This window comes from Apium graveolens, chromosome 1, assembly GCF_009905375.1.
Source record: "Apium graveolens cultivar Ventura chromosome 1, ASM990537v1, whole genome shotgun sequence".
In the NCBI taxonomy this organism is placed as follows: domain Eukaryota; kingdom Viridiplantae; phylum Streptophyta; class Magnoliopsida; order Apiales; family Apiaceae; genus Apium; species Apium graveolens.
The window spans coordinates 14,864,022-14,875,697 of record NC_133647.1 but is presented as its reverse complement, the minus strand read 5'-3'; the positions used below and the strand labels follow the sequence as shown (position 1 = coordinate 14,875,697).

The window sequence follows — 11,676 nt, the reverse complement described above, 5'->3', positions numbered from 1 at the left end:
TATAATTTTCAAATTAAAGTAACTACCCGTTTTTCATGTCCAAATCTTCTTTAGCTTAAAGGTAAGTGTCGTTTTAACAGAGGAGAAATGGTTGCATAAAAGTGCATGACCATGTTGCCGGTATCATTGCTCCTATGTTGTTTCTTTTTGTCAGGGGTCCGACCAAACAGGTTCTCGAATTCTTTATGAGGTTGTTTTCAAACGCTTAATGGGAAAATAAGGATGAATCGACAACCATGTTGATGTCAGAGTCTTGTGTATTGTATACGACTTTTCTTATTTTTATAACAAAAGAAACTCCAGGGTCTCTCTCTTTCCTTGGCTTAAACTAAATAAAGTATAGGGATGGTTGATTGATTCCAGGTTGCACAAGAAGACGGTGGATGTAATAATTTGTGGAATCTCTTTTGTTTTCCTAGCAAATGGAGCTAAAATGTATAAAATATTGAAAGCTTGAAAACATATATTAACATGGAAGAAAGAATCAATTGGTGTAAAAGTTGCAGACTTTACTTGGTTCCTTTGAAAAATATCACAAATGAAGGGATACATTGTCCTTCTAACATCGTGAGATTTTAGGAATCTTCGAACAAATTGATACATGGAGTTTACAGAAGAGATATTGAATGTCATTGTTTCGTCAAACAGTGATAAATTTTGATGGAAAACTTCCAAACAAATGTACAAATTGTATCATTAAAAAAAACAATCAATCTTATCCTACTGTATTGTATCCTATAACTTTTTTCACCTTGTCCCTGTAATCAAACCTAAACATCACCTGTAGAACTTCACAAAGAACAAACAAAATGACCAAGACAAGCCCCTATCCTCGCCTTTTTTCTCAACGGACAAGCTAACTACATAAACAAGCACTGAAGATGCTATAAAACGGACCAGTGCTATGACTGAACACTCACAAGCTAGTACAATGAAATCAGACTTTTTTGGCTACTCTTTTTTGCAGAACTTCCATCTGATTCATCAACAGAGTACTTTGGCACCCACCAGACTCTTAAGCTTTTGTCAAGCCCTCCACTATAAAGCATAAAACCACCTCCAACAGCACTTGGTGATGCTTGCAAACACCTGACTGGCCCTTCATGACCTCTTATGACTCCAACTCTAAACAGCCCACAATTCATCTCTTTTTTCCATATCCCAATACTCTTATCAGCTGAACCACTACACAAAATCTCCCCTCTCAGACACAAACACAATACCGCGATTTCATGTGCCTTTACCTCACAAACACCTACCCAACTATCCAAACTCTCATTCCCTAACCACCCCATCACATATCCATCCGACCCCCCTCCGTAAACCATCTTTCCATCCTCCGAAACAATAACAGAATTAAACGAAACATCCTTATGCCCCTCCAAAATTCCCTTCAAACAATGAGCGCTTTTCTTCACATCCCTTTCCCATGCCTTGATCCTTCCATCAGCAGAACCCGAATAAACAATCCCCTTACTCGCAGCCAATCCATTAATCGCGTCATCATGAGCCTTTATCGACTCCACACACCTAAAATCCGAAACCCTCCAAACCTTCAACGTCTTATCCCAAGAACCCGAATAGATAAACCCTCCTGAAACAGCTAAACACGATATACTATCCGCGTGCTCAATCCACAAATGCTTATGATGCCTTCTTGTCTGCACATAATTCTTCTGATTCATAAACTTCCCTAAATAATCCTTAGTAGTAGGCAATGTATCCACCAATCTAAACACATTTTCTGATCTTCTTGAGACCTTCCAAACCCTTATTCGACTATCTTGATGGGCCGTAAAAACATTATTACCAACAGTTACAAGTGCCTTGACAGAACCATCACCTTGTCCAAACTTAGTATACTGTCTCATATCAGGTTGTTGCCAAACTATAATATCCTTGCCTTGAGAAGCACTCAATATAAATTCTCCACATAAGGCCAAGCAAGAAATCGATCCGATATGGCCCGAAAGAACTGCAAGTGATTTGTACGACTGAAAATCCGAAAAGGGCTTGTACTTAGGAACCACATTCTTGAAATCTTGAAGATCAGAAGTGTATGACATTACTGACATTTCTGTACTTTCTTCATTCTCATTGTTTGTCTTGTATGATAACAACAATGGGGTTGCTATATGACTCATTATGTTGCGAAAAATTGTGTTTTCTTGAAAGAAAAATTTGAGAAACGGAGCGTGGATGGACATAGAATCAATGAATGTAGTTAGATAAATACTCACATAGACGTTGTGGCGGTGGATTAATATATTCAAAAGTAACAACCGGTTACCCACAAAAATAAATATTCTTTGCGACTTTTTTGTAGTCGAGCTTCCATAAATAAATATTTGATAAATGAATGATTTTTTATAACTAAAATTTATTTGATACCAAAAAAAATTAAATGAATAAAGTTTTTTTGAGGAAAAATAGTTTCATGAATTATTATTTTATTATTTTAATTTCGTATATTAGAAATGAGATTTTGGGCCTCTTTGGCTACCCAAGAATAAGTTGCTTATTATCTTATAAGCCGTAAGTACTTATCGATGAGTGTTTGTCGACCCAGTTATAAGTTATAAATTTAACTTATAAGTTTATAAGTTTTATAAGCTGATAAGTTAAATGTTAGTAACGATGTACTTTTTCTCAACTTATTTTGAATTTTTGATTTTTTATAAATTTTAGTTTTAAAATATATATTTGAAATGTTAATCTAATTTAAAATTCACGAATTAAGATAATAAAATTTAAAAATTATTTATTTTTGTTTATTTAAGTAAAAAAAATTTGATTTATAAGTAAAATTATCCAAACACTTATACAACTTATAAATATTTATCTATTTATCACTTATAAGTCAATTATTAATTTTAAATCATAAATTATTTATTTTAAGATTTTTCAAATGTGCATATTATATTATTTTATGATCACGTTAATATATCTAAAAATATGTGTACAATGACAAAATGTAAGCAGCCAGGTAGATCAGGAGAGCGGGGGAGCCTTGTGGAGTGTAATGGTGAGTTAGCAAGAAGCGTGAGTGGGGAAATGTTACAACGGCTACTTTGACAAATCACAAATAAAAAACAATGTTTTTGTTTTGTTTATAAAGACTGTTTAATGACAACTCATAGGAGGGACCGAGCTGCCGTTGCACATTCTTATACTCGTAATATGTCCGTCCCTTCTACCCGTCAATTTTTGGATAATACAATTTTCTGCAAAATGATCCATAATTATTATATTAGAAAAATGAGAACATGATTAAATTTCGAAATAAATATAGTGAAAGTATGACCAAACTTTGAAATAAGTATATTTATAAGTTACAAGAGATTGTTTATACATTAAATTATTTAAGGGATATTATTTATGGTATTATCGAATATTTGACTTTTCCCACAACTAACATTGGTATTATTGATTTATTAATTGCTACTCGTATTAATCTTGTATATTGGATTTTTCACTTCCAATCATGTTATGTAAAATATAATAGAATTGTTCTGGTTTTGAAAAAATATTAATTGTATTTGATTTTTTTTGTGAAAAAAATACATAAAATAGATTCTTCCCATTTTTAAATCATGTAAAATGGAGTCGATAAAAGTGAAATATTAATGGTCAAAATTTGGTAATGAAATTTAAAGATTCTCACTCGATTTAACTCTGTTTCACATAGCATACATTTTCAGGATTTTTTCGCAAAAATTTCAAATGTATCATTTATTATTCGGTACGAAATCAATTCTATTATATTTTACTTATCACGGGTAGTGAAGTTAAAAATTATATATATATATAAGTGCCACGAGTATACTCCCTCTGTTTTATTTTCCGTTTGACTTTTTTACACGTAATTTAAAATGATTTGACCATGTAGCTAAAATAATTATTTTTTAAAAATTCTTTTATGAATTTTAGTATAAGTTATACATTATTTTGCAAGACATGCCTGTATAATAACAAGAATAAGTCAAATTGATAGCCCTAAGATTAAGTTGCTTGATAATCAATATTTGTATTCCGTAATTGTATTCCTTGAGTTTGTAAAAGTGTTTAGTAGATTAGATTGGGGGATTTTTCTATGAACAGTTTCAAGCTAAGAAATAAACTCTGGAAGAAGATCAAGCCATGATCCATGATCATGCCTTAAAGAAAAGATGTAAAAGCTTGGAGTTGAATGATGTTGTTCTATGAAAAATGTTCTAAGTCAAGATATCGACAATTCACAGATCAAGGTTTATCAAGAAGTCATTCGATAAGTCCAAAATGACTTGTAGAGAAGTCCAAAATGACTTATAAAGAAGTCTCAAACATATCGACAAGTTAAATGAAGATGTAGAGAACTTGAGATATAGACAAGTCAATTCTGCATGTAGAGATCTCAAAGATATTGACAAGTCAGATGAAGATGTAGAGAACAGGAGATATCGACAAGTCAATTCTGCATGTAGAGATCTCAGATATATATCGACAAATTAAATTCTTCATGTAAAGAACTCGAGATGTCGACAAGTCAAAAGCTTATATCGAGAATTAGAGAACTCGATAAGTCAATTCACATGTGTAGAACTGGAGACCTCGACAAGTCAAATATACTTATAGAGAACTCAAAGATGTCGATAAGTCATTATACTTATCGATATGTCAGTTATCTATAGAACAAATGGCGATCTCGATATACTATCTCAAATTCAGAATACAAAAAAGTTCAAGATTCAAGATTATTAGTCAACAAACAATTCATTCACTGAATTGGAAAGTCTAAGAAAGCAGTTTGAAGAATATAAGATCAAGGGCCAAGGTTAACAGGACAAAGGGTGGTCATAGATCTGAAATAATCCGCACAGATTTGCTAACACCAGAAAATGAAATAAATAAGGTTACTTTAGAAACTGGTTTAGTACATTTTAGTGCAAGTTTTGTAAACCCGTGTTGCTAGTATATAAAGTATGCACGGGTCCTTAGTTTACAATTAAGAAACATATCTAGATTTTCTTGTATTTTCTCTCAAGATAGAAGCTGAGTTCTTATTATTCAAGAACATAGATTTGTTGCAAAACAAACTTAATTAATACAATTAAGTGAGTTTTTGATATTGTGCGTTTTTTGTGATTTTCTGAAACATATTACCTCTACAAATATTATCTGTTTTGTTCATCATAATCCGGTTAGCTTAAAATCAAAGAAAAATCCAAGAAACACAGACCCTCCCCTCTGTGTTTCTTTTATCAGATCTCGATTGACCTAGCTTTTGCAAATCTTAACCGCTCTTTATCATTTCAAGTTCTTTCTCTCTCAAATTTCTTACCCATTTAAATCCAGACACGTACAATAGCTGCAAACAATGTTATAGCTTCTATTCCAAAGGAGGGTACCAACTAACTAGATATCACTGATGCTAACCAAGCCCCTGATAGTTTCAGGAGTTTTGTAAAGTTTTTGTCTAAGTCCTATCTCTCAGGTGCCTTGACTACTAATCCTATCATGTACCTGGACGTGGTCAATGAGTTCTGGAACTCAGCTGTGGTCAACACTATTGTGCATGACAATGAAACATTTTCTTTGGTAGTGAACTGCTCAATTCAAGGAAAGCAGGTGGAATTTGATGCCAATGATGTCAACAAAGCATTGTGCATCCCTATAGACAACATGGTGGAGGTACCATCTCAACAGGAAATAACGGAGTTTATGGATTTTATAAACTACAGTGAGAAGATCAACCTTGCCATCCTGAACAAGAAGCATCTCAATAGGGAATGGTCTTTTCTGTTTGCTCAATTGTTAGAGTGTTCACTTGCAGGAAGAATGGGTTTGACAATATATCCAGTATGGTCCAAAAGCTGGTGTTCTTCATGGCTTACAACAAGCACCTTAATGTGGGGCTATTGATCCTGGAAGAACTTAGCACTAGGCTCACAATGCCATTGGCCAACAGAGGTAATGAAATTTTCTTTTCTAGGTTTATTATGTCTACTTTAAATTATAAAATTACAGACATATATTTACATGATGATATTAATAGAACTAAAATAGGTAACTGTAAACAAGTGTCCAAAATTTTATTTGGTTCACTAATTTCAAAGAATAAGGTGCATGTAGGTCTAAATCTCACTAACTTTATGTTGGAGAGAGTTAAAACCTATCCTTACCCTATACCTGACATGAGGTCTAGTGCCATACCTAGTATAGTTATGGCTCCTGTACCTGTGAAAGTACAAATACAGGATAACCAATAGGGGCCTTCTACAACTGAGACCACTTCTTCATTACCATTAGAAGCTAGGAAACCAACCATTTCATCATTCCAACAAGATGAAGTGAGTAAAAAGAAGAGAAAGAATGCACCATTGACTGTAATTTCTGAGAGTGGTGAGGACCAAACACAACTAGAGTCTAACCTGGCCAGAAAGCCAAAGAAGAAAAAGTTAGTTGAGTTGACCACTCAATAAACCACCTCCGCATCTTCCAAAAAGGATGCAGTTGTAATAGAGAGAAATAAACAGACTCTAAAGACATCTTCTTAATAAGGTGTCTCTATTGAATCAAGTATTCTCCCAAATGCAATTTGTAAATAGTCTGCACCCCAACTTGAGCACTCTCAAGTTGGTGAAAAAAGGAATTTGGTTGGCACACACAAAGAAGGCACATCATTTGAAACTCCTTCATTTACGTAGGGGGAGTTGCCAATATTCAATTCTGATCTCACAAATCTTATTTCATAAATTTCTTCTTCCTTCAATGAAAAACTTGAATCATAATCTCAATTTTTGCCCAAATCAAGTGACACAGTTCAAGAAACTGTGATCACTACCCAGACACTACATTCAGTTGGTGAGAGGCTACATGCTGGGGTAGACCTTGATGACACCAACATAAACACAAGGATTTTATCAGTTTTAACTGAAAATCCTGTGCAAGACACTCTTTTACCTTCATGTGCCAAACAATATTCACAGATTGACAGGTTTGACAGTAGTATTCCTGAGGGGGAGCTATCTAAATCCTCTCCAATTCAATTGGAGGTTCCTATAGCAGGGACAACTCCTCTCATACCCTAGCTGATATTATTGCCTTGACAATTGAAGCTGGGAGTATAATTTCCAATGATCCAGCTATTAGGGAGGCAAGTATAGCACATTTAAGTGCCAGTTCTTTGCAAGAAGAATAAGGGTTTGAGACCATGGTACATGACATTAACCTAGTCAAATCCCCTCCAATTCAAATGGAGATTTCCATTATTGGTGAACAACGCACTGTCACAACCACAGTTCCAGTTGTGAGTACAATCGTGAATTCTGTCGCAGGTGAAGTTCCTACCTCCATACCCTCTACCTCAAACACATCTCACCAAACACCAAACCTAAACACTTCAAATGAACCATCCACCTCACACTTAATTTCTCAGTGGCTATATGATGCAGAAACTCAACCAATAACAATGGATGATCTTCTAGTAGACCAATTAGCAAGATTGGCCAACATCACTCGATAGTTACTCATAACAGACATGTCTACTCAGGATTATGATAAGTGGCATTTATATCCACTTGAAACATTTCATAAAGGCTCAAATTGGTGTTTTTTACTCAAGTTGTTTGTGTTTTTGATGTGTTTTTGTATTATTTTGCATTTTAGGGCATGTTCGAAAGAAGGAATGGATATTGCATGTTTTATGCTTAAAAGAGTGTTAGGATGGAGCCTCGGTCGATTGTGCGAAAGAAACCAGCAAGTGAAGTCAAGAAAATAGAAAAAACCAGTTTTTCCAGAAGCTTAGGGCGGCCGCGTGGGCACTCAGGGCGGCTGTGCTAGGTCGATTTTTCAGAATCCTGTATCTAATGGAAGATTGATTTTCTGGACTCCTGCTCTAATTGGGCTAGTATTTAAAGACTCTTAAATGACGTTTTTCATATAAGAGAGCATGGAGAGAGCATCAAGAAGACCTATTAGCATAATACAACGAAGGAGAAGAAGATCTTGTTTTTACTTGTGATTCTTTACTTAAGTTATAATCTCGGATGCTTGTTTTCTTTATTTTTTGAACCTAATACTCTTGTTAACATACTTTGTTATTATTATTCAGATATTTCATACCAAGTTTATCTTAGTTTATTTACCATGCTTTCATTGGAACCTATGGTGACGATGAGTTCGGCTATGAACTAATCATTATCGCGGGGTTCTAACGGATTTACTTATGGATTTCTATAGTAAATTTATTTTGATACCTTAGTGTGTGGTGATTGTATGATATCCTAGTATTGGTTGTGCTTATTCATCTTATGTGCGTCACGAACATATAAGATAGCGTGTTAATCTCTATTGAAGCGACAGTGAATATAGAGATTTAGAACTTGCCATGCTAACATAGGTTCATGTATTTATTATGTATGGTTCATAGGTAATTTTAACCATCTTAATTACCGTATGTAATCATGATTGATAACCTGCGCATTAAAACTTCATGTTGTCAAATTCTATAGACATATAGGGTCTCAACATAATTGGTATATATTCAGCTTCTATCTCTTTTGTGGATGTCTGGTAGTAGGGTATTCGTACAACAACAGTTGGCGTTTACTAGTTTCATGTTATCTGATTAGTTGTCATCACCATTGTATGCTAAGGTTAATAACAATGACTTTGAATGAATTATTTAATGAAGTTAGAATCCCATGTTTGTTTCAAATAGTTAATTCAATCACTTTTATTCTTAGTTAATTGCATGTTAGTTTAATCTTAGTTATAAATATCTTAACTTGTTACTGTCTCAGCATTGAGCGATAGCCATACCATTGTTGCATAAGTGCATAATCTTAAGTTAACTAAAAAGAGTCTCTGTAGGAACGAACTAGAAAGTATTCTATATTACTTGCGAACGTGTATACTACGTATAATTTTAGCACGTATTTTTTGCCCTAACAAGTTTTTGGCGCCGCTGCCGGGGACTAGGTGTTAATATTTAGTTTATGTGCTTGACATCAGTGGTTGCTAAAGTTCACTAACTCGGACTCCTTTACTTACTTGTTTTTCTTGTTGGTGTTTCAGGTACTCTAGAGGGCGTGTATGCGAAAGCATTCTCAATCTCATAAAGAAACACCGGAAGAAGTTGAAGTCGTGGAAGAAGTTTTTGAAGAAGTTGTGAAAGTTGAAGAAGAAGCTATTGTTGCAATGGGAGAACTAGTAGCGAATACGAAAGCTTTGGTGGATTACTCTCAACCAAAGATCAATGACATTCAATCTAGCATTGTCAGACCATCCATCGCGGCTAATATTTTTGAAATCAAAGATAGCACGATTCAGATGGAGCAAATTCAGTCCAGTTTGTGGGTTCTCCAATGGAAGATCCTAACATGCACATTAGAGATTTCATCGAGATCTGCGAAACTTTCAAATTCAACAATGTTTCTGCAGATGCTGTTAAGCTGAGGCTTTTCCCATTCTCTATGAGGGACAAGGCTAAGAGCTAGTTACACTCTTTACCAGCTGGTTCGATTACTACTTGAGCGGATCTTGCTCAGAAGTTTCTCACTAAATTCTTCCCTATGGCGAAGACAGCTGCAATCAGGAACGCTCTTACTCAATTTACGCAGCAATCAGGAGAATCATTGTGTGAGGCTTGGGAGTGTTACAAGGAAATGCTTAGGAAGTGTCCTCATCATGGGATGCCTGACCGAATGATTATCAACTGCTTTTATAATGGTTTGGGAGCACAGTTTAGACCCATGCTCGATGTAGCATCAGGTGGAGCCTTATGGGCTAAGAGCTACGATGAAACTTATGAGTTGATTGAACTGAGGGCTGCTAATGAATATCGGAACCCAACTCAGAGACTACCTCAAGGAAAGGTAGCAGAAATTCTGAAAGTGGATGCAGCTACTGCTATAGCTGCTCAGCTTAAGGCTTTAACGATGAAGGTGGATTCTTTGCCTATTTACGGAGTTAATCAGATCATTAGTATCTGTGAGCTTTTTGCAGGTGCGCATGAAACTGAGCAGTGTGCTATTTCTAGTTAATTTAGCTCAGTTTGTAAGCAACTTTCAGAGGTCGCAGCAACCGGTTCCAACAACTTATCATCCCAACAACCGCAATCTTCCTAACTTCAGCTGGAGCAACAATCAGAATGTGATGCAATAGCCTTATCAGCAGTATGCAGCAAAGCAATTCAACCCTCCTGGTTTTTAACAACCGAAATATGCACCAAGACAACAACTCCAACTTCAACAACTACCGCATGGAAGTACAAGTCAATCTAATGAAAAATCTGAATCGGGGGAGTTGAGGCTCATGTGCAAGAGCCAAGCGGTTTCTATCAAAACTCTGGAGAATCAAATTGGGCAGATTTCCAATGCTTTGTTGAAGTTCCAGGAAAGAGGGAAGCAAAAGAGCAGGTCAAGGCAATTACATTGAGGTTTGGGAAGGTTGCGAACCCCGAAAAATTTCAAGTTCCAGAATCTGAAGTTTTGGCTGAAGAAGATGTGCAAAAGGAAGCAGAAGTGGAATCAAGGAAGAAAACTGTGTAACACACTCCTCCTTGTACTATCAGAAACTTGTCATTCGACAAGTTTTTATGTGATTTGGGAGCTAACATCAATCTGATGTCTTTGTCTATCTTCAAGAAGTTGGGTTTACCTGATCCAAAGCTCACTTATATGTCCTTATAGTTGGCCGATCGTTCTATTACATATCCACGAGGTATTTTGGAGGATGTCTTGGTCAAAGTGGACAAACTCATCTTTCTTGCTGACTTTGTAATTCTTGATTTCGAGGAGGATAAAAAGATTCCCATAATCTTGGGAATACCTTTCTTGGCTACTGTCCAAACCTTGATTGATGTGTAGAAGGGTGAGCTTACTATGCGAGTACTGGATCAGGATGTGACTTTTAATGTTTTCAATGCCATAAAATTCCCTACTGATAAAGAGGAGTGCTTAAAAGTGGAATTGGTCGATTCTGTGATTACTTTAGAACTTGATCATATGCTAAGGTCTGATGCCTTAGAGAAAGCCTTGATGGGGAATTCAGATAGTGAAGGTGATGAAGGTGATGAGCAGTTATAGTATTTGAATGCTTTTCCATGGAAGCGAAGGCTGGATATGCCTTTTGAATCTCTTGGATTGTCAGAACTCAAAAATGTTGAGGGGCGTCTGAGGCCATCTATTGAGAAAGCTCCTACACTCGAGATTAAACCTTTGCTTGAACACTTGAGGTATGCATTTTTAGGTGATGCATCTACTTTTCCTGTTATTATCATATCTGACCTTTCAGGTAGTTATGAGTAAAAGCTCTTGAGAATTCTGAGATAGTTCAAGTCGGCAATTGGATGGACTATAGCAGATATTAAGGGAATCAACCCTTCTTATTGCATGCATAAAATTCTGCTAGAGAAAGGAAGCAAGCCGACAGTTGAGCAACATAGAAGGCTAAATCCGATCATGATGGAGGTTATGAAGAAGGAAATTATCAAGTGGCTAGACGCACACATTATTTATCTTATTTCTGACAGTACTTGGGTGAGCCCAGTTCAGTGTGTGCCGAAGAAAGGAGGCATCGCCGTGGTTGCTAATAAAAAAGAATGAGCTCATTCCTACTCGAACAGTCACGGGGTGGAGAGTTTGCATGGATTACAGGAAGTTGAACAAGGCCACGAGGAAAGATCACTTCCCT

General features: G+C 35.8%; 1 protein-coding gene and 1 non-coding gene across 2 annotated transcripts; both read right to left on the bottom strand.

Annotated features, from left to right (window-relative positions):
* Positions 1 to 550: 550 nt before the first annotated feature.
* On the bottom strand, positions 551 to 2,235 carry LOC141661184 (protein JINGUBANG). Its single transcript, XM_074468170.1, has one exon. The coding sequence runs from the start codon at positions 2,205 to 2,207 to the stop codon at positions 924 to 926; it is 1,284 nt and encodes a 427-aa protein (XP_074324271.1). The 5' UTR covers positions 2,208 to 2,235; the 3' UTR covers positions 551 to 923.
* Positions 2,236 to 9,569: 7,334 nt separating this feature from the next.
* Positions 9,570 to 9,676, bottom strand: LOC141679889 (small nucleolar RNA R71). Its single transcript, XR_012558203.1, has one exon. It is a non-coding gene; the product is annotated as a small nucleolar RNA R71 (small nucleolar RNA).
* Between the last annotated feature and the right edge of the window lie 2,000 nt (positions 9,677 to 11,676).